This window comes from Staurois parvus, unplaced genomic scaffold, assembly GCF_062004578.1.
Source record: "Staurois parvus isolate SC_StPar_1 unplaced genomic scaffold, SC_StPar_1.0 ptg000578l, whole genome shotgun sequence".
Taxonomy (NCBI): Eukaryota; Metazoa; Chordata; class Amphibia; order Anura; family Ranidae; genus Staurois; species Staurois parvus.
This window is the reverse complement of record NW_028318374.1, coordinates 4,588,258-4,612,550: the sequence shown is the minus strand read 5'-3', so window position 1 is coordinate 4,612,550 and position 24,293 is coordinate 4,588,258. Positions and strand designations below refer to the sequence as shown.

General features: G+C 43.8%; 1 protein-coding gene across 5 annotated transcripts in view; it reads left to right on the top strand.

The window, feature by feature from the left end:
• The window catches only part of SLC44A5 (solute carrier family 44 member 5), a 288,360-nt gene that overhangs the window by 110,886 nt on the left and 153,181 nt on the right, over positions 1–24,293 (top strand). For all 5 annotated transcript variants that reach the window (XM_089692177.1, XM_089692180.1, XM_089692176.1 and 2 more), the window contains exon 2: positions 11,252–11,300. In XM_089692177.1, coding sequence (XP_089548303.1) covers positions 11,252–11,300 — 49 coding nt within the window. The remainder of the gene's footprint in view (positions 1–11,251; positions 11,301–24,293) is intronic.

Sequence of the window (24,293 nt, the reverse complement as noted above, 5' to 3'; positions counted from 1 at the left end):
CGTGGTTGGGATTCGAACCAACGACCCGAGTACTGCCAGGCAGAAATGATAACCATTTAGCCGCTGTGCTGCCCCGTGAAGGCTAAGTTTGTATGTATATTTGAGGGGGGGGGGGATGGGTGCTTTTTTCTTTTCTTTTTTAAAGTGGAGTGCACAGCGGTGTCACATCTTTAGCGCCCCTAACTGCCCCCCCCCCCAAAGAAAATCAGATCTGTATCATCAATAGGATGTTGCCTGCCCTCCACCCCTCCTCCCTTCTGGGCAATTTAATTTTTTTTACTTTTTTAATGAAAACCCTCTGGTCTTCCCCCTCCCCCCACCCCAATACATGTAATTCTCCTAAGCCAGGGGTGATGCATTCAGATTCACAGAGGTCAGTAAAACGTTCTTCCTGCAGAGGTACAATGACTCCGGACCTTCACATCACAGCCCGCTCTCCTCTTATATCACAATTCCGTGTCTGCTACCCCTTCACAGTAGTGTTCTGAACCCCCCTTCAAATCGCTCCCCATCCCCCAACCCCACACACAGTAGTGTTCTGAACCCCCCTTCAAATCACTCCCTCACCCTGTAGTGTGCTCTGCCTCTTTGCCTCTTTCACATCACCCCCCACATACAGTAGCTTGCTCTGCCCCTTTACATCATCCCCCCCTCCACTAGTCCTTTCGGCTCCCCCCCAACCACAATACAGTAGTGTGTTTTGCCCCTTCACCCCCCCAGTTGTCCTTTCTGCCCCCTTCGGATTACCCCCCATTCCCATTAACCCACAGACACACAATAGTCTTCTCTACCTCTTTACATCACCCTCCCCCAGCATTCCCTTCTGCCCCTTTACATCACCCCCCCCAAGTAGTTTTTTCTGCCCCTTTCATGTCACCCCCCCCCCCCCAAATACAGTGGAATGCTGTGCCTCTTTACATCACACACCAGTAGTCCTTTCTGCCCCCTTCACATCACCTCCCATTCCCCTCTACCCACACACACAATGGTCTGCTCCACCGCTTTACATTACCCACCCCCAGCAGTCCTTTCTGCCCCTTTACATCACCCCCCAGTAGTTCATTCTGCCCCCTTCATGTCACCCCCCCTCCCCAAATACATGTCACCCCCCGCCCCTTTACATCACCCCCCTAATAGTCCTTTCTGCCCCTTTCGCCCCACATACAGAGTAGCGTACTCTGCCCCTTTACATCACCTACCCACCCCCCCTTCCAAAGTAGAGCTCTCTGTAAGTTCACAAACATCAAGTTTCCCTCATTCTTCAGAGGCCGGTCCTCTTCTCCCCTCACTCCACTACCTGATAGGCACACAGAGCTTGGGAGGCATGACAGATTGAGAGCGAGAGGCACAATAGCTGTTGAAATTACCTTTCTATATTACTGAGCTGGAGATTGGTTGCTTAGACCGCTTTATGTCCTAGCAACCAATCACCTACTAGTTAGTCTGCAACATTATCTCAGGCAGCTCCGGCTCCCATCCTCCATGCAGTGCTATTGTGCCTCTCGCTCTCGGTCTGTCCTGCCTCCCGATCTCCACTCTGCTGTTATAATGACAGTAAAGGAAGCTGCGGGACAGAACAAGCTCCTAAATGGCGCGACCGTGGGTCCAGATGGGGCACAGACTCAGTCTGCATCCAACCTGCGGTCCGTCATTTAGTGATGCCCGGCCTAGGCTAATGAAGTGCACTTTGACCGCTGTGCCTCCTGTGATATGTACAGTACTTCAGAAATCCCAGGAGGAATAGTCCTCCATGGAGTGAAGAGGAGGGGGCGTGGCCAGGCGGCACATCATCGGGAAGCTGCTGGCTGAACCCAGAAGAGCCAGAAACTTCCCGATGATGCCACCAAAGAAAATGGATGGCAGTGGGGAACAGAGCAGGGGGCAGAAAAGAAGTAGATCTCAGTAGGACAAAAGGAGCAGTTTAACAAGGAGACCTTCATCTAAATTTACTAAAGGGGTAAAGAATATTTGGCCTCATTCACACAGGCACTGAGGCCCCCTAGTCTGGGAATGGGTTGTGCGTTTATGTGACACTAAAACCTGGAAGCTGATTGGTTACTAAGCAGAGCTGCACCAGATTCTGTGTGCACATAGGCCTTTATTAGGCTGAGTTCAGGGACTTTGGCAAAAAAATAAATAAATAAACCCTCCAAAATGTGAGTTTAAGAGCAGCAGTGTGCATGTGGCCTAAGGGTGGTTGTTTTCTTGTGCCTGAAGTTGGGCTTCAACCACTTCCCGACTGCTTCCCGGCTGCCCTATAGCAGAATTACTGCTACAGGGCGGCCGGGCTGCGCAAAATCACGTATAGTATGTGATTTTGCATAACAGGTAGGGGGCACACGTGCACAATATATTTTGGCCTAAATTTATGATGAAATATGCTTTATAAATTTTTTTACTTGATATGTTTTATAGCAAAAAGTCAAAAATATTGTTTTTTTTTTTTTCAAAATTGTTGGTCTTTTTTTTTGTTTAAAAATAAAAATAAAAACTGCACAGGTGATCAAATACCACCGAAAGAAAGCTGCATTTGTGGGGAAAAAAGGACATAAATTTCATTTGGGTGCAGCATTGTATGACCGCGCAATTGTCAGTTAAAGTAACGCAGTGACGTATCGCAAAAGATGGCCTGGTCAGGAAGGGGGGGAAATCCTCTGGAGGGGAAGGGGTTAAAGAATGTTACAGTAATATTATAGTAAAATAGATTGCCTATCATTTCCCCTCCCCTAAAGCATGCTAACTGGGAAGTTTCCTGATTTAAATACTGGATTCCATGAATAGCCTGGACATCAGCTGCTGAGATCTGGGCTGGTGTGGTGCAGATAACATTTTTCTATTACAACAATAGGGTACAAAGTCTCCTAGTTAATGGGTTATGCATTTAGAATTTACAGAGAGGAAAAGCTGCCATACACTAGTGGAAGTTTGTTTGAAAATTTTTGTTTTACGAATTTATGTTCAATTCTGTAATCATTAGTTATATCACGATGTTTGTTTTTGACCGCAGTGATGAAACATTTTTCTCAAATTAACAAACTTCTAACAGTGTTTGTGGTTTTCATTTGGTATCGTCCACTCACTCCAAAATCGAAAATTAAAGTGAAATGTATTGATGAGAACTTTCAGATGAACGTTCTTTTGAAAATTTGCTAATGTATGGCCAGCTTTGCAGCAAACCTATCATTACTGTGCATTTCCACTTTTGTACTCATATGTTAAGAAACTGCCACTATAAGTTTGGCATGTGTTTTCATTCACTCAGCATACTTAAAATCATTTTCTAAAAAATATGTCTTTCCTTTCTAATGGTTTCTTTGACGCAGATTTATTCATAAGACTTTATAGGCAGCTTCTATATTTCAGAATGGCTTGCAGGGTGCAATTAGATGACAGATGTAAGGACTGATTTTTTATGATATACCACCCAAGCCTTGAGATCTATAATCCTTTGTTAGGAAAAACACTATGCACACCAAGTTACCAAGTGATAATGAGGTCTGCCAGCACAGTACAGACAGGGTTAATTATAGTAAACATAACTCCCTAGCCCCCTCCTTAAAGCAGAGTTCCACCAGAAAAAAAAAAGTTAGCAGCTACAAAAACTGTAGCTGTTGACTTTTAAAATACAGCCACTTACCTGTCCCTCGGTCCAGCGGTGTCCTCACCACCTCTGGTTTCACCGTCCGTCTTCTCTCCCTGGTGCCGGCATCTTCAGTGTGGGCACCCGGCTGTAACAGCTTACGGCTTCACAGCCGGGTGCCCACTGCGCATGCGCGAGAAGTGCTGCGCTTTATGAATTGCCCCATAGTCTTCTGGGACCTGTCACGTGTCCTACAATACTACGGGGAGGGAGGGGGAGGACAACTTCCGCTTCTGATCTCCTAGGCGATCGCAGCGGAAGTGGGAGCGGGTACCTGTCAAATTCGGGTTCCTGCTCCTCTCCCGCTCCCCAAAGGTACCAATCCTCAATAGGGAGCGGGGACAAAACATTAAAGCGGAACTTCCCCTTTTGGGTGGAGCTCCGCTTTAACAATACATAGAAGGGGAAAGATTAGTAGGATTTTTAAGGGTAACTTCACCCCTCTGTTTTGTTTTGTTTTTTTTCTCCTGGGTCCCCTTTTACCTGGTTTGCTGGGTTATGCTCAACAAGCATACTCACACACCCATTAAACGCGTAAGTGTCCTGTAGTGATCTGACACTCCTATAGCTGTGCGCAGTCAATGGCATTAGGGTGTGTACACCAAAGCTCAAACATGCATGCATGTGTGTGTACAGCGTGTATCATTACACATATATATATATTTACTTACATACAGTCTGTCTTGTGGCACATTAGCGCTCTGGCTGCAGATTTAGAGTGAGAGAGAAATGCTTCCACACTTCTCTTATCAGCAGAGCCGCTCAGTGGGAGATCTTTCCCATCTCCACACCGCCACATGCAGCGGTAATGCTAATGTGCACAGGGTGCCCAGGCACACCCAGCGCACCCTGTGCGCACACTCCTGGTCACTCCATGATTCTCATTCTCGTGCTGCCATATTGCTCTCTGAGGTCATTAGGAGTCAGCTGTCTTTTCCTTGTTCTCAACCGGCACTTTGATAACGTGCATGTAATGCAGCACATCTTCAGGGGCTGGCGGCAAGAACCAGAAAAAGACATCCAGTATAGCGCAGAAACATTGGCTCATTTTCATTTGCTGACCTGAAGCCTTCAAGGAGTATCCGAGAACACCGCAGGAGTTTTGGTGAATGGGTACAAGTTATGCTATGTGAATGGGAACATATAATAAGTATAACGTTGGTGTTATCCCAAATTAGTGGCAGAAGTAGAAGTACACTTTAAAGCAGTCATCCTCAACCAGGGTTTCGTGGAGCCCTAAGATTCCTCCAGAGGTGGCTAGGGGTTCCTTGAGCTGTGCCTAACTGACCTCCCATGTGATGGTGCCTGCATAGATCCAGATCAAAGTCCACTTGGCAGAACCAGCTGCATGACTGCAAGGGTGTCATGCTGGCCACCCATGTAAGGAGAGGATTCTTCCCACTTACCACCTCCAACTTAAGGGACATTTTCCCAATGGCCCTTGATAGCATAATCTTACCAGGCATTCCCTGACACCTGAAAATTATTTTCAGGATAACTAAAAATTTTTTTCCCCTTTTATTGGTTGAACTAGAAGGTCTTTTTTCAACCAGACTAACTATGTAAATCCATTAACAAAAATTTAATTTTATCTGTTCTTCGATGTGGTAGCTGCATTTGTTTTCAAAAACATATTCAGCATGTACAGAAATTACTTGTTTATCTTGTCAGGAATGCAGTGTTTTTATCACTTGAGCTGAAATGGAAGCAAAAACAATGTTATCTTCCTTCTGTAAACTATGAATTCCCCCATCCCACCTTCCTATGAACAAAGACAGACATGTTTATAGTCCCGGCATGGTGGCAACCATGGCCCATTCCATAAACACAGTGTGTTCGTGAGTGAGCGTAGCCACCCAGGGACAGGAGGTGCGTAATTCTCAGGGTAAAAAACTAATGAACTCACCATTCAAATGAATGGGCTGTCATGCCTGCACAAATCGTGGCCTTCATAGTCACGTTGATGTGAACCTAGCCTAATATTTTTTATTAAACAAGACCTGCTTCTTGACATGAAATACCTTCTACTCCTGAGCTTCCTCATGTGACCTACCCTAGATCATATGGTGCTTGGTCTTGAGCACTGTGGGCATTTCATGTCATTACAAACTACTGAGATGCTTTTGCGTTTAACTTCTTGGCGCCGGCCGAACACAAATGTGCGGCCTCCCGGGATCTGGGCCTAGACGCCAAACGTAAAAAAAACCATATGTGCTGAGAGCGCGCGCCCTGCGCGCTCCCAGCACACATGTCTGGTACTCACATAAAGGTCCCGATCTCCTCTTTCGCTCGGGACCTTTCCCGATCTTGTGAGCGCCGTGACGGAGTGTCACGGCGGTCACATGACCCTGCCTCTTGGCTTCTGAAACCTTTAAAGGGCCGGGAGGCGCCGGCGCCAAGGGGTTTTTAATCAGATTGACCCTGTCTGGTAGACTTGCAGTGAAATAAAAGTAACAGCAAGGTAAACCATCACCATTAGTACATTATGCCCCACTACTGAGCAGAAAGCAAAGTCTAAATATGCAATAAGAAAATATGGCTGCCCCCATGTCTACTGGGACATTTCTGAAAAACTAGGGGCACATTCAGTCACAAATATTGAAACCAAGCCTTTCTCTGGAAACCCCAGGGTCACTTTGCTTTGTAGGTCACCAGACCACGTTCCTATTTTTTGGAAAGATATTGAGATTGAGATAGGGCTGTTTGGTGATATTGAGGTTGAAGCTTCATTCACACTTAGACGTGTGCGTGCGGAATCTCCGCGGTTCTGCCCACAATTTAAAAATGTGCTGTGAAAATGCACATTTGTGTGTTCAGGTACCATTCATTTCAATGACACCTGAGAACGCAGTCGTGGCAACATTTTGCCGTGCGACAAATGCGCTGAGATCATGCAAACAAAACCGTTTTTGGATGGTGCACAATTTTATTTGCGCAATCGTTTCACTTTTGTCGCAGGGAAAAATGCTGCGATTGTTGCAAAACCACATTTTCTATCCCTTCCCTCCTAGATTGTAAGCTCCAAGGAGCAGGGCCCTCGAACCCCTCGTGTTTTGCACTGTATTGTTATTGTACTGTCTCATGTATTGTCCCCCATTGTAATGTACAGCGTTGAGCGAACTGTTGGCGCTATATAATAATTTTCACAGTGCATTTTCAAATTGTGGGCAGAATCGCAGCAATTCCTAAGTGTGAGTGGAGCCTGAGATAGAGCTGTTTGGTGTCCATGGTGGTGCGTGAGAAAAATACATTTAGAGGGAAGAGATAGCTGTGTTAGCCGTGTTACAGGAAGATGTATGTTTGTAAACTGAGATCACTAGTAAGAATTTCATTTTATTATCTGAACGCATATTTGCACTATACAGTATGGAGTGGCACATTAGCTATCACAATGGATGCCGGTGAAATAAAATTCACCGCTGTCCATTGTTATACCTAAGGTGCCACTCCATACTCTACAGTGCAAACATACTTTGAGATTAATGTTCCTATGATAAGGGTAAGGCTACCACCACCCAAACCTCCCCCATGTTCTGTGACAAGGTCAATGGTGTGACTTCAAAAGGGAGTGTGCCGCATAACTTCCTACTCCAAGGCCTCATGCACACCAGTAGCATTGCCAGTAGAATTGCTGCGTTAAAATGTGAGATTTGCAGCGTTTTGCTGCTTTTTTTCATTAACGGTTCTTAGCAAGAAAACACCTCTCTGCTATTTTTAACTGCCACTTTCCCGCAATGCATCTCTGAGTAGTCGTTGTGTAGTAGTATAGTCACCAATTTTAAAGCAGATAGAGCACTGTGTTGTTCAGGGCTATCGTTCTTTTTCTTGCTTAGTCTATTATGGATCTTGTAATGCAGAAATAACTGCCACTTTCCCGCAATGCATCTCTGAGTAGTCGTTGTGTAGTAGTTTAGTCACCAATTTTAAAGCAGAGAGAGCACTGTGTTGTTCAGGGTTATCTTTCTTTTTCTTGCTGAGTCTATTATGGATCCTGTAATGCAGAAACTTGATGAGGCTGTAAGGGATTTCCGGCCAGATGAATCGCGATCGGAAATGCGCATGCGCATGGGAATTCCTGCAGGAGAATTGCCGGTTGTGCGCATGCACCCAGAAATGCGCAATCGCGCACATGCACGGTGAAGATTGGCGCCAGACAGCCTATTTAAGGAGTGTCTCTGCTCATGTTCAGTGCTGACTGATCTTCAGATCCCCCGTGTCCTGCTTGTTTCTATGTGATTCCTTTGTTGCTAACCCGGCTTGTTCCTCACCTGCTCTCCTGATACTGGTTCCTGACTTCGGCTCTGCTCCTGACCTTGGCTTTTCCTTCTGATTCTGTACCGTGCTGCCCGATTGTTGATGACTCTGGCTATTCCATGACATTGCTCCTGTCTCTTGTCCTCACTACCTGCCTTGCTCTGGTGCACGCCTGGTAATCTACAAAACCTGCTCTGCCTACTACTACTGTGCCAAAATCAGAGGATCATCAGCCTTCCAAGATCATCATCTGGAAGAGCTGCAAACAACAACTACTGGCGCTCTTGTTCCCCTGGGTCCTAGACTCCCTCTGTTCCAACTCTAGCGGGGTTAGAGCTAGTGACACAAGTGAGGCCGACCTCATCATTTCAGTCTCCCATCAGGTACATGACAGAGACTATGCTACTGATTCTGTTGAGGATGGTGAGGAGACAGAGACAACTGGAGGAGAGAAGCAGCCGTCGACGTCGATTCTGAACCCATTCTTTGATATCCCATTGTGTTTCCTCCATATGTCCATAAAAGGAATTTCCAGAAATGCCCGTAGCGGATAAGGAAGAATGAAAATAGCACAGGGCATGCATGACTAGGCCCAGAGTGGTGAAGGGGAACGGAAAGAGTTAAAGTTAGCTGTAGGGGGTTGGGAGTTGTTTGTGGGATGATCTGGTTGGCAGAGGTGGAGTGTAGGAGGGGTCTGTGGCACCTTAGGGTGGGGGGTTCTGTGGAAGGGGCGTCAGTGGAGCTGTACGTGAGGAAGGACCAGAGCTTCCCTCCCGCCCTCCCTGTTTGGTTGGATATCGGGTCCCTCCCGGGGGAAGGAGAATAAAAAAAAAGGGGGTGTTATGTTGGTTCGTGGGTGGTTGTTGGTCTTTGGAGGCGGTTCTCATCTTGGAAGGTAAAACAATGGTGTGGGACCCATCGGTGGTATGGGGGCCAGGTGGACATTCCTAGTTAACCAAGGTTTAACTGGAAGGTGGTGGGGCTGCATTGCGGACGGTATGGTTGTCTCCGAGCTGGTTGGTTGCGGCTGGAGGCCTAGTATATAGGGTTGTCCGCAGGTGCATTTTGGATCGTTTGGGGGTGCCTTCGAAGACCAACAACAATTCTTTGGTTTCCGTTATAAGGAACGGTTGATGTATTTAAAATGTGAAGTTGTTAATAAAAGGCCATGTTGGCCATTTTACTCCAAATAGTGTCATGTTTTTTGTAAAGTTTATTTGGTTAAGGGGTGGGGAGTGGTATGGATCGGTAATGGTGGAAGTAGGAGTGGACAAGCCTATCTATGGTGCATTAGTCATGTTTGCACACAGTTCTGCTAGCTGAGACAATGAGGGAGAAGAGTGGAAGAATAGAAGTTCTACAAGTGGTTTGGCTGAGATTGTGGGATCTTCAATGAATACAATGTCAGGGATCGGGGGATCTGTCAGTAAAATGCCTGGCACTGTCTGGTCTCATTGTAGAGGATATTAGGGGGGGAGGTAATACTACAGGCTGTCACGGTTGATAGTGACAGATGATCAGAGACATTGGGGAAACCAGCAGCCATGGCTGTGCCCTAGGCGGCTGTCTAGTTTGCCTAGCGGTAGCACTGGCCCTGATTGGGACACAGCAGCTGTGTCTGTGCAGCCGCTGTGTCTCAATAGACATCAATGGGTCTGCCTCCATGAGGGTGCATGGATACCTGTGCATCCCCTTGCGGGGGATCTAATGAGAATGGGACACCTCTGCTGTTGTGTTCACATGCTAACATCCAGCCATGCAAAGTAGATATGATGCACTGAGTAAGTACAACACAGTTGTTATGTACAGACTGGTTTGGTCAGTATTGATCTCGGTGATCTTTGACCATGATTCATAGCAGGCTAGCAATCAAGGTGTGACACATGCAGCTGCCCTCCCCAGATTGTAAAAATATGCTTCATTTCAGCATTTACTGTGTTCTGAACTATAAAGATTCAAAATATTAAGATTTAATTAGCTAAGCAAGAAATATTAACTAGACCATTTGAGTCAAGGTGTCACAGGCCAGATGATCTTAGAGGACCTTTAACAAACAATCTGATAGTACAGGCGTGTCCAAACTGCAGCTTGTGGGTCTGATATGGCCCTTTCCTTGGCTTTATCCAGCCCTTTTTTTTACATTTATTTCAGGTACTTATATAGCGCCACCAATTTACGCAGCACTTTATATATGTATTGTACATCCACATCAGTCCCTAACCCTTAAAGGGCATACAATCTACGGTCCTTAGGGTACTATTCCTCATACTGAGACCAACAGTGAGGCACAATTCCTCCCATTGACATTAGTGATGGAACACTATCCCTCCCACTGACACCAAAGATGGGACACTATTCCTTCCAACGACACCAAAGATAGGGCACTATTTCTCCCACTGACACCAAAGATGGGACACTGTTCCACCCAATGACACCAACAATGGGGCACTATTCCAACCATTGACAACAAAGATGGGGCACTATTCCTCCCACTGATACCAATGATGGGACACTGTTCCTCCCACTGACACCATTGATGGGGCACTATTCCAACCACTGAAACCAACAATGGGGCACTAATCTTTCCACTGATACCAATGATAGGGCACTAATTCTCCTACTGACACTAATGATTGGGCACTGTTCCCCTCACTTGCACCAATGATGGAACACTATTCCAACCACTGACTCCAAAGATGGGGCACTGTTCCTCCCACTGACACCATTGATGCGGCACTATTCCAACCACTGACAACAACAGCGAGGCACTAATCCTCCCATTGATACCAATGATGGGGCACTAATTCTCCTACTGACATTAATGATGGGGCACTATTCCTCCCAATGACACCAACAATGGGGCACTATTCCTCCCACTGATACCAACAATGTGGCACTATTCTTTCCACTGACACCAACGATGGAGTACTATTCCTTCCATTGACAACAACAATAGGGCAAAATTGAATTGATATAAACAATTGTTCCACCGACTGACATTGCAATATAGCATTATTCCTTCCACTGACACCAATGATGAGGGATTTTCTCTCCCACTAATATCAATGATATGGCACTCTTCCTCCCCCTACCGACCACAGGTGCTATGTAATTTTTTTTTCACTCTCACTGACCACCAACCTGATGCATTGTTTACTTCCAGTGGTACTGGGGCATGTTCTACTCCCACTGGCCACAGTCCGGCCCCCCTAAAATCTGAGAGACAGTAAACTGTCCCTTTCTTTAGAAAGTTTGGAGACCCCTGTGCCAGTATATGACAAGCCTTAATTATGAGTCATAATATTCAATATATATTTTTTTTATTAAGTTAACATTATTTCTGTTTCTTTACTGTAGGTGAACCAAGAAAGTTTGATCCAAAGTTTAAAGGACCCATCGGAAACAGGTAACATTTGTATACTTACATGAGTAGTGTGCTTTAAAGAAAATGTATTGTGTTTTTCATGTACTTATTGTAATCAGCAGGGGCAGACTGACAACTCATGGGGCCCCTGTGTCCTCACCCACACCCAAAAAAGCCTATGGAAAAGCCAATGAAAAAGGTACCAGGGGCATCTCATGGGGCCCCCTACTGACCCCGGGCCCTCGGGCAGTGCCCGAGTGCTCGAATGGTCAGTCCGCCCCTGGTAATCAGACATAAAAAATGTTTCTTTTTAATCAGGTAAACATGAAATATTACATGGTGCTCAGAAAACACCCGTGCTGTGAAATAGATCTGAAGGGCAGGAGAGATCAGCTTACATACCTAGCAGAGAAGGAGCACACCTCTTCACCTTCAGAGATAGGAATGTCTGACCTTGAAATATATAGGCTGTAAGCAAACATGTAGGTGATGCTTGGCTTTCTTACTGGAAAGTAAGCACCATATATGTACCCTGCATCAAGTTTTTTTTTTTAAGTATGTACATAGGTACATAGTTACATAGTTATTCTGGCTGAAAAAAGACAAAAGTCCATCCAGTTCAACCATTAAAAAAACCCAAAAAACAAAAGTTATAATCCTATACCCACAGTTGATCCAGAGGAAGGCAAACAAACCCAGCAAAGCATGATCCAATTTGCACCTGCTGGGAAAAAAAATTCCTTCCTGATCCCCCGAGAGGCAATCGGATATTCCCTGGATCAACTTTACCTATAAATGTTATATCCAGTTATATTCTGTGTATCTAAGAAATAATCCAGGCCTTTTTTGAAGCAATCCACTGAGCTGGCCAGAATCAACTCTTGAGGGAGTCTATTCCACATTTTCACAGCTCTTACTGTGAAGAAACCTTTCCATGTTTGGAGATTACATTTCTTTTTCTCCAGACGTAAAGAGTGCCCCCTTGTCCTCTGTGATGACCTCAGGGTGAATAGCTCTACACCAAGTTCACTATATGAACCACTGATGTATTTATACATGGAGATCATATCCCCCCTTATGTATTATACATGGAGATCATATCCCCCCTTATGTATTATACATGGAGATCATATCCCCCCTAATGTATTATACATGGAGATCATATCCCCCTTATGTATTATACATGGAGATCATATCCCCCCTTATGTATTATACATGGAGATCATATCCCGCCTTATGTATTACACATGGAGATCATATCCCCCCTTATGTATTTATACATGGAGATCATATCCCCCCTTATGTATTATACATGGAGATCATATCCCCCTTATGTATTATACATGGAGATCATATTCCCCCTTATGTATTATACATGGAGATCATATCCCCCCTTATGTATTATACATGGAGATCATATCCCCCCTTATGTATTATACATGGAGATCATATCCCCCCTTATGTATTATACATGGTGATCATATCCCCCCTTATGTATTATACATGGAGATCATATCCCCCCTTATGTATTATACACGGAGATCATATCCCCTCTTATGTATTATACACGGAGATCATATCCCCCCTTATGTATTATACACGGTGATCATATCCCCCTTATGTATTATACATGGAGATCATATCCCCCCTTATGTATTATACATGGAGATCATATCCCCCCTTATGTATTATACATGGAGATCATATCCCCCTTATGTATTATACATGGTGATCATATCCCCCCTTATGTATTATACATGGTGATCATATCCCCCCTTATGTATTATACATGGTGATCATATCCCCCTTATGTATTATACATGGAGATCATATCCCGCCTTATGTATTATACATGGAGATCATATCCCCCCTTATGTATTATACATGGAGATCATATCCCCCCTTCATCTCCTCTTCTCAAGAGAGAATAAATTCAGTTCCTCTAATCTTTCCTCATAGCTGATCTCCTCCATACCTCTTATCAGTTTGGTTGCCCTTCTCTGTACTTTCTCCAGTTCCCCAATGTTCTTTTTGTGAATTGGTGCCCAAAACTGAACTGCATATTCCAGATGAGGTCTTACTAATGATTTGTACCGGGGGAAATGATATCTCTCTCTGGAGTCTATACTTCTTTTAATACAAGAGAGGATTTTGCTCGCTTTAGAAACCGCAGCTTGGCATTGCATGCCATTATTAAGCTTGTGATCTACCAGAACTCCCAGATCCTTCTCCACCATTGATTCCCCTAGTTATACCCCCCCAGTATGTATGATGCATGCATATTCTTAGCCCCCAAGTGCATCACCTTACATGTATCAACATTAAACCTCATTTGCCACGTAGTTGCCCAATTACACAGAGCATTGAGGTCTGCTTGTAAGTAGAAGACATCCTGTAATCCCAGACCCTATATCGTTTATAAATATATAATATAATATATTAAAAAGTAAGGGTCCCAACACTGAACCCTGGGGTACACCACTGACACCCCTAGACCATTCAGAGTATGAATCATTAACCACTACTCTTTGAATACGATCTTTTAGCCAGTTTTCTATCCATTTACAAATGGATTTTTCCAAGCCTGTAGACTTTACCTTACACATTAGCCATGTGTGGGGATCTGTGTCAAACGCTTTTGCTAAAACCAAGTATACCACATCCACCGCCACCCCTCTATCCAAGTATACCACGTCCATCGCCACCACTCTGTCCAAGGTTTTGCTCACCTCCTCATAAAAAGAAATCAGCTTTGTTTGACAACTTCTGTCTTTCATGAATCCATGCTGTCTGTTGCTTAAAATATTTTTTTCCAGCAAGAACTTATCTATGTGGTCTTCTATTAAACTCTCCAGTATCTTCCCAACTATAAAAGTTAAACTAACAGGTCTATAATTGGTAAAGATTTTGACCCCTTTTTAAATATTGGCACCACATTGGCCTTAAGCCAATCCAGTGGTACTATGCCAGTCATTAAAGAGTCCCTAAAAATTAGAAACAATGGCTTTGAAATGACAGAGCTCAATTCTTTAAGGACCCATGGATGTATGCCATCCGGTCCAGGTGCTTTATTCACCTTTATTCTGTCTAAATATTTTTGGATTATATCAATTTTGAGCCAATGTGGATCATCTGGAGCTGTGTCAATACCATGCCCATTATGGACAAAAGTGTCAGGGCTCCCAGGTGTGACCAGAGGTGTGTGGCTGACGCAGGGAAACCCAGACCTCAGATATGTTATAAACAATATAATTTATTAACACTAACAATACAAACATAAACGCAGTGCAATACTAAAACATAATACAGTGCAACCAAACCAAACCAACCACCCACAGATAACAGTACATACAAGCAAGCGTCGTCAGGCAGGCCGGGTCAATATCAATAGGGCAGGTAGGTACAGGGGGAGCAAGCGGAGATTGGTCGGGGTCACAGGCCAGGTTCAGCAGGTAGCAAGCAGCGTAGTACAGAGGGTCAGGCAGAGGGATGGTCAGGGTCACAAGCCAGGGATCAGAACAGGTAGCAAGCAGCGTGGTACAGAGGGTCAGGCAGAGGGATGGTCAGGAGCGAGCCGGGATCAGAGCAGGAGAAGTCAGCAGCGGTTCAGAAACAGGATGCAGGACAGAAACAGGATACAGGGCCCAGGACAAACAGAACACCAAGGCAGAGTCTGTGGGTCTGGCCATCCCTTAAATACCCCAGCATAATCAGTTCCAGGTGTTAGCTGGCTGCAAAGTTGAGTCTCTGATTGCTGGGAGCATCCGCTGGCCAGCCCTGGTACTGCAGATCAAAAGGCAGCTGAGTCCCACCATTGCTGGCCAGTCCATTCCTGACAAAAAGCTCCCCCATGCTCCTTTGTATACACAGAGCTAAAGAAGGTATTTAATACACTTGCCTTCTCTTTGTCCCCAGTCACCCACACTAGGTTATTTTGTAAGGGGTCTACATGCTCGGACCGAACCTTTTTACTAGTAATATATTTGAAGAATTTTTTGGGGTTGGCCCTGCTCTTTGGCAATCTGTCGTTCATTCTAAATTTTTCGGCCTTTTTTCCTTTTTACATATTCTGTTATGTTCTTTGTAATGTTTAAACAATGATCGCGTTCCTTCATTTTTATATTTAATAAAAGCTATTTTCTTATTATCTATAGCTTTTTTAACTTTGGCATTAAGCCACATAGGTTTGATTTTTAGCCTTTTAAACTTGTTACCCATGGGAATATATTTTGCAGTGTGTTTACATACAATCGTTTTGAGGAAGTCCCATTTCTGTGTTGTGTTCATCGATGTCAATATTCTCTCTCAGTCTAAGTCATGGAGAGCAGCTTTCAGACTTGGAAAATTAGCTCTGTTTAAATTGAGCGTTTTTATTTTTCCCGTATGTTCTCGCTGTTTACAGCTAATAATAAATTATATATTATGGTCACTGCTACCCAGATGTTCTTTTATATGGACATTCGTAATAAGCTCTGCATGGTTTGAGATTACCAGGTCCAGCAGAGCATCATTCCTAGTTGGGGCCTCTATGAACTGTACCATAAAATTCTCCTGTAGTAGGTTAAAAAATGTTTGCCCTTTAACTGTTTCTGCACTACCATTACTCCACTCAATTTCCGGGTAGTTAAAATCACCTATTATTATCACTGTCCCAGCCCTTGCAGCCCTTTCGATCTGTGCAAGGAGCTGAGTATCCACCTCCTCATTAACACTGGGAGGCTTATAACAAACTCCAATGATTACCTTTGTAGTACGCCCCCCCCCCATGTGCAGTTCCACCCATAATACTTCAGCCTCATCACACTCTTCATCAACTAGGTCCTCTTTCACACTCACTCTGAGATCACTTCTCACATAGAGACAGATACCACCACCTTTCCTATTTACCCTGTCTCTCCAAAAGAGAACATAGCCAGGAATATTAATGGCCCAGTCATGTGAAGAATGAAGCCAAGATTCAGCAATACCAATGAAATCATAGCTCTCTTCATGCACCAAAGCTTCCAACTCACCTATTTTGCTTGGCAGACGTCTGGCATTGGTGAACAAACACTTTAATCCATTGACACCTTGTGCACACGTATTTTGCATTCTGCAAATAATAAAAAAAAAAGATAAAAAACATCAGCGTATCAATTTGCACAGTTCAAAAAGGAAAATTGGACAAAAATGATAATATTTTATGTTAAACACTAAACCTATATAAACAATAATGGCAAAATCTTATGCGCTGCTACACAAACAAACAAAAATCTACACTACAACTAAAACAAAAAACAGGAAGCAGCAAGCACCCCTATACGTGTTCCACCACTAAATGAATATAAAGAAAGGAGATAGTGCTGCGCTAAAAAACAAAGCTAAACAAAATAAATAAATAAAAATAAATAATAAATTTGGCTCAATACGTGATATGTGGTATACAAATTAGATAGTGTCCTTAAGAAAAGGAATAGATAATGTATAAAGTGTACACATACGCTGTAGCAACTGGTGTAAATGAGGTCCACAAAACAACCCCCTTACACGGGGTGTATACCGTAATGGACCAATAAAATAAACAATATACAGAAAAAACACAGTAATTCATATAAATATTGTGAAATTCATTGACATGAGTAAAATACAACGTGAAAGTCCATAGAAAGTGAATAACAAAAGGTATATAATTCTGTGACTCTACTCCTCTAATATGCACATTTGATATCCACCACCATCAGGCATGAACGCTCACCTCACCAAATGACCCACATCACATACTGTAGGTCAGATAAGCAATACTCAAAAAAATCCTTTTCTTGATGTATCCTGGTCAATGGGATATCCACATCACCGAAACCAAATCAGCAGGTATCACATGTGGGTAAACAAGAGAGAGGGGCCCCTCATAGTGCAGTAAAGTAAATTTTATTAAAAATTAATTAGAAACAAAAGAAATGTGCTCACAAGAAAAAAAGGCTAAAAACGCCCTCAAACAGCATGGATATTTGGTAAACAAAGATGGCGTTGATTCACTTATTCACTTGGTTCTATCTAAGATTATAAATGTAATAAGTAATCACAACCTTTTGTCTATACATGAATTTAGCCAATCCTGATGTGGATAATACCAATAATATTGATACCAAATGATAACAACTGTGCAAAAAATAAAGATCTAATTTATTTACACAGAAGAAAAGTAGTTATTAATCGAATATAACAAAATATAATGTAGCTGGTATAACTTTAAAATTAGTAATATTACAATGCAAATACAGAATGGTACCAATACAAAGAGATGACTACAGGAAAGAAATATAGACAAGAAATATAGAATAATACGTTACGCAGACATCCTGGTGATTGGTCTTCAAGAGAGGCAAGGAACAAAGAGGCAGAAATGTGAGCAATGGCATACACCCTTCAATAGGTTCCAGTATTTTGCCATTTCTGTTCAAAGGGGGGCTCTGTGATTTGTGAAAGACATTGGCCAACTGTAGTTCATCAGATGGAATTTAGGATAGGCCAATGTCCCTCGAAGCATACCTCCTTTGAAACTAGAAGATCTATGAAAATACTCCCTAGGAGGTGTTAGAAATGATGACTGCAGGGCCTATTCAGCCAGATGGCCCTACTGTCATAAACCTCTACAGGAAAATTTCTAAGGGGGGTGTTGAGGTGATGCAGCAGATGGTAAATAAGTTGCAGGAATTGAGACCCCTATCAGAAGTTCACAAAAATGTTAAAAAATATTGTAGGCTCAAAATATATACAGTATCTATCACAGATTGTAGCAGTAACCGGAAATGACGTCATCATGCTTCCATCCACTGGAGCTCCCAGTGACCTGGACACATGAAGAAAAGGAGTTTTTAGAGTATTGCTTATTTGACTTATGTGATGGGGGTCAATTGGTGAGGTGAGCGTTCATGCTTGATGGTGGTGGATTAATGGAGATGAGTCACAGAGTTATATGCCTTTTGTCATTCACTTTATATAGACTGTCACGTTGTATTTTATTCATGTCAATGAATTGCACAATATTTATATGACTTACTGTGTTTTTTCTGCATATTGTTTATTTTATTGGTCCATTATGGTATATACCCCATGTCAGGGAGTTGTTTGGTGGACTTCATTTACACCAGTTGTTAGTGTGTGTGTACACTTTATACATTATATATTCCTTTTCTTTCTTACGGACACTATCTAATTTTTATACCACATATCACGTATTGAGCAGAATTTTATTATTTATTTTTATTTAGCTATGTTTTTTGCTTTTCAGTGCAGCACTATTTCCTTTCTTTATACTAAACCTGTATATAGTTCTGTTTTATCTTGTAATTCAGTATTTTGCTTTCTCTCATGCCCTACCTCTCAAATAAAGCTTTTTATTGCATCGATCAATCTAATTTATACTGGAGCCCTCTGAAGTTTTCTGTATGACTCATCATAGTACTTGCATACGTGGTGGTACTACAGTCCCTGAAGGACCTTGGCCTTGTGCTTTTGTCATTGGATTTTCAACAACTTTGGAAAGCTGTGTGTGATGAGTGCTTCCAAAGGCTCTAAATGCTTATACTGCCCCATAGGAGGGCGCTGTATAGCATGATTCATGCCTGGTCATAGCAGGTGGTGCTAAAACAGGGCCACATATGGCCATCTTAAAGTAAAATTGCAAGGACAAAAATGGGAACTTCCATTACTGACCTTCTGAAAATGCTATAACCTGAGTACCACTGGTTTTAAAAATTTGAGTTACTGACCTGAAACAAACATGCAGCACATAAAGTCAGATTGAAGTCAGAACTACTGACTTGCATGCTTGTTTCTGGATAAAAACTCAAAGTATCAAAGTTGTTGGATTAGCATGACAGCCAACCAGCAGCCTACACATTCACTCTGCATAGCATTCCTTTAAAGTGAATCTTTCCATCCATTACGAATGTAAACTCAGTGGTTCCTTCATATCCAAACCATGGCACCACCTGTCTGGAGTTTGCATGTTCTCCCTGTGCCTGTGTGGGTTTCCTCCGGGTAATCTGGTTTCCTCCCACACTCCCAAGACATGCTGGTAGGTTAATTGGCACCTGTCTAAATTGGCCCTAGTATGTGTAAGTATGAATGTGAGTTAGGGACCTTAGATTGTATGCCCCTTGAGGGTTAGAGACTGATGTGAATGTACAATATAAATATATAAAAGCGCTGTGTAAATTGACGGCGCTATATAAGTACCTGTAATAAATAAATATTCTACTCCATCAGCTGTTTCAACTGCACACTTTCTGTTCTCCAATCATGGAGTAAAATATCAAAGTTAATGATATGCAAATGTTGTCTTTGTGTCAAAGGTCAACAGCTAATCCTTCATTGCCATTCCCAGAGGCCACAGACATGAACATAGTAGTGGCCCATATCTGTCACACAAAGGGCAGAGGTGTCTGATATGCTGGCTGTGATTGATAGACTGACCTCCCCTTCTGTAAGCTGCATGAGAGGCAAGATGGTGGTGACCAATGAGGGAATAACTGGTTCTCTTGGGACAGACTGGAGCAGAATATTTGTTCTTGAATGATGTAGTTTGTTGGTTATAGACTGAAGAGTTTGTATCTCATAGCTGTTTTATAAACATTGGCAAAGGATAGGGTTGCTTGTTAAAGGGGGCTTCCAGATTCTGATAAGCCCCTCCCACCCGCAGACCCCCACAACCACTGTCCAGGGTTGTGGGGAAGAGGCCCTTGTCCCCACCAACCATGACAGTTACTGGTTGTTAAGGATGCTGGCAGCCGCCCGCTCCTTAACAACATGATGTTTATTACTGTTAATAAATACGCTGACTACCACCAGGCGTTAAATTACCTCCTGTTTTTGGGGTGTGTGGCCGGGATGTGAACCAGCACGGACGTGTTCTCCTGAGGGTCCGACTATCCTGCTCGTTTATCCTGACCACTCTGCTCTGCCTGGGGACCTGAGCCCTCTTTGCCCATACCGTTCCGCAAGACACCAGCAAAGAAATACCCCTTTACTGGGGCTCGGCACTCCCCTCCTACTACACGTGGCGTGGCCATCTTGCCTACACGTGTGCCGGCCAGACACTCAGTGGCGGTGCAGACTGCCTGAAGGGACATGATGGATGGGGATGCTGAGTCAAGGGATGTGTCCCTCTCTCCTGTGGAGACTGTACCTAGGGATTCCTCTACTTCTACTATCCTGGCAGTCATAGAGGCAAGTAAATCATCCCTCATGTTCAAGATAAACTCTTTGGAACTAGAATGTGGGCTTATCAGAAAAGACCTGGACAAGATTAGGGGCCACCTGGGCACCAAGGACACCTGCATTTCTGAGGTTGAAGATACCACCTCCTCTCAGGCATGCACCCTGTCAGACTTACAGCGCACTGTTACTCGCCTCATGGCCCATTCTGATGATGCTGAAAACAGATTGCACCGGAATAATGTACGAGTGGTGGGCCTGTCTGAGGATGCTGGAGGGATAATCCTGCTGTCTTTTCTGAGGGCTTTTTTGGGCAAGTGTTAAATGTGCAATCAGTCTCCCTGGCCTACCAAGTGGAACGGGCACATAGAGTCGCAATGGGATCCAGTACCCCTGGGGCCCTCCATGCTCCTTCCTGGTTCGTTTGCTAAATTTCCAGGACCGGGACATCTCCTGACTTCATTGAAAGACCCATTAGCAAGTTGATGAGCTGTTAATATATAGATTTTGTAGAAAGGCCTTGCAGGTTCCAGAATTAAAGAAGCCTTTCAGGGAGATGCGGTTTAAGTTAGTATATTTAGGGCTTTTTTTCAGTGGGAATTCAGCACCTCCAAAACTGAATGTGTGCAATGGCAAGGGCTTCAGGTATGTACTGGAGGGTCTATTGTTGCTGGTAGATATATTGTTGTTGGGGGGGGGGACCTATTGTTTTTGGGAGGTCTGTTATTGCTGGAGAAGTCTATTGTTGCTGGTTGATCTATTGTTGTTGTGGGGGATTGTTGCTAGGAAGGATCTGCTATTGAGGGAGGGGGTTATTATTGCTGGCTTTTGGAGGGTCTATTGGTGTTGGCCACTGGGAGATCTATTGTTTCTGGAAGGGGTCTATTATTGCTGGGGTGGATCTATTTGTGCTGGGTGGGAATTTTGTTGGGGGGAGCATATTGTTGATAGGGGGATCTTTTGTTGCTGGGGGTGCATTGTGTTACTGCTTTTCTTGTTATTAACAAATTCTATACAAATTACTACTCACAAAATGGTACTTGGTTCTGTAATCTCTAAAAGTGGTGGTACTGGGAAGTGGCTGGTGGGAGGGGGAACCAAGGGAGGGTGCTTGGAGGTGGGTAGGGGGTGGAAACAAGGGGTGATTTGGAAGGGGGAAATACCTACGCCTATCCTCAGAGGAAAAGCTCTGAGTATAACCGATAGCATTCTTCAAAAGATCAGATGAAATTTGAAGACTGTTCTTCCCGATCTTCTGTCAGGATTTTAGGCACCATCCTTTCTAATTCCCAAGTCTCTCGTTAGAATCTGCAGCACCATTTTCCTGTCCAGGTTTAATTCTTCTGCCATCATTCGCATACTCAGTCTGAGGGTTCGCACTCCTTATTTGCATCCGTCCTTTGAGTTTTTGGTTGTCTTCTTCTTGCATCATCGTGGACATCTTCCTTATCTCCCCACCCCAACCACTTCTAGCTGCCGCCTCCCAGTCCTTTAAGAGGTTCTAAATGCCAGAAGGCAGAGGTGAGCATTCCGATCATGTGACCACTGTGATTGACAATCACATCGGTCAAATGACCAAAAAGCTCCCAATCACAAGTAGGCATCGAGAGCTTTCTGGTACCTGTCAGTAATTGTACTGAGAGCACGCAGGGCATGCACTCTCAGCATGAAAATGTTTATATTTGGGATGCATATATGCGGCCCCTCAGCATTAAATTTCACCCGCCAAGAGCCTACATATATGCGTAGGGCCGGCGGGAACCGGTCATTTGAAAACACTTGAGTTCTCCATGGAATATTCACCATAAGCCTGTTGTAACAGAGTTGTAGTTTAATTTACACTTTTGCCAATTTTCACACAAAATTTGAGGATAATCCACTGCTCCAGATTCCTGCCACTCATTTTCCACCAACAGAGCAATGCACATATGTGTTATTTCCTTTACTTTCCTTAACCCCTTCACGCTGGCCCTTTAAGAGTTTCAGAAACCGGGAGGCGAAGCGGGGTTTAGGTTCATATGATCGGGAAAGGTCCCGATCGAAAGAGGAGATCGGGACCTTTCCGTGAGTATCGGACATGTGCACAGGGCGCGTGCTCTCGGCACATATGTCCTTTTTTAATAGAACGCAAATGTGCGGACGCTCAGTGTCTAGGCCCAAACACCGGGAGGCCGCACTTTTGCATGTGACCGGCGTGAAGAGGTTAGAGACTGAGTCAACTGGTCTGTGACTCAGGCGAGTGCAAGTTAGAACAAGTCAGAACACGCTCGAGTGCAAACGGCTGTGACTCCATAGTGCTACGCTGCGGGCATTCCATGAATTAAATTGTCACACCTTGTACTTGGTCTCTGGCTGAATTTCTTCCACATTGGGTACTAAAGAACTGGCTCTGTCTACAACTCTGCTCCTTCAAATTTTTTTCAGCCCCATGCTGAAAAATGAATGCCAACTTTACCCTGCTAACCACTAGAAAACTCATAAAACATTCCAAAAATTAAAAATTTCCTATGAAAATTCTACTAGCGTGTGGCAAGCTGGGGCCTATTCTACTGCAGCTGCTCCACTGTGCAGTAGATTTATATGTAGCTCCACCATTGCACCTTAGTCCTCACCAGTCCAGGTAGGAAATCCACAATGGGCATCCCCATGCTCAAAAATGAATGCCAACTTGACCCTGCTAACCATTAGAAAACTCATAAAACATTCCAAAAATCAAAAATTTCCTACGAAGAATCTACTAGCGTGTGGCAAGCTGGGGCCTATTCTACTTCAGCTGCTCCACTGTGCAGTAGATTTATATGTAGCTCCACCACTGCACCTTAGTCCTCACCAGTCCAGGTAGGACATCCACAATGGGCATCCCCATGCTCAAAAATGAATGCCAACTTGACCCTGCTAACCATTAGAAAACTCATAAAACATTCCAACAATTAAAAATTTCCTACGAAAATTCTACTAGCGTGTGGCAAGCTGGGGCCTATTCTACTGCAGCTGCTCCACTGTGCAGTAGATTTATATGTAGCTCCACCACTGCACCTTAGTCCTCATCAGTCCAGGTAGGACATCCACAATGGGCATCCCCATGCTCAAAAATGAATGCCAACTTGACCCTGCTAACCATTAGAAAACTCATAAAACATTCCAAAAATAAAAAATTTCCTACGAAGAATCTACTAGCGTGTGGCAAGCTGGGGCCTATTCTACTTCAGCTGCTCCACTGTGCAGTAGATTTATATGTAGCTCCACCATTGCACCTTAGTCCTCACCAGTCCAGGTAGGACATCCACAATGGGCATCCCCATGCTCAAAAATGAATGCCAACTTGACCCTGCTAACCATTAGAAAACTCATAAAACATTCCAAAAATAAAAAATTTCCTACGAAGAATCTACTAGCGTGTGGCAAGCTGGGGCCTATTCTACTTCAGCTGCTCCACTGTGCAGTAGATTTATATGTAGCTCCACCATTGCACCTTAGTCCTCACCAGTCCAGGTAGGACATCCACAATGGGCATGAATGACATGGGAATGAATAAAGTCAGTATAGAAACAGTCTTTTTTTCTGAGCTAATTTTGGAGACATCTGAGATGAGAGATGAACCCAATTAACTGATAAACATTTTCTATCCGTTAATTCCACGCGCTGGACAGATCTTGCGTTTGGCAGCAGCTTGGGCCTTGGTGACTAACACGTCTCAATCTGACCTCTCTACGTGGCCCATGCGTTCTTATAAACAGCCTCCAAGCTGTCTGGTTCATTTCCATTGCCAAACTTGTAGGCCTGTGCATGGCCGACAGATGCCACAAATGAAGAGGAGCCGGAAAAATTCCAGAAATG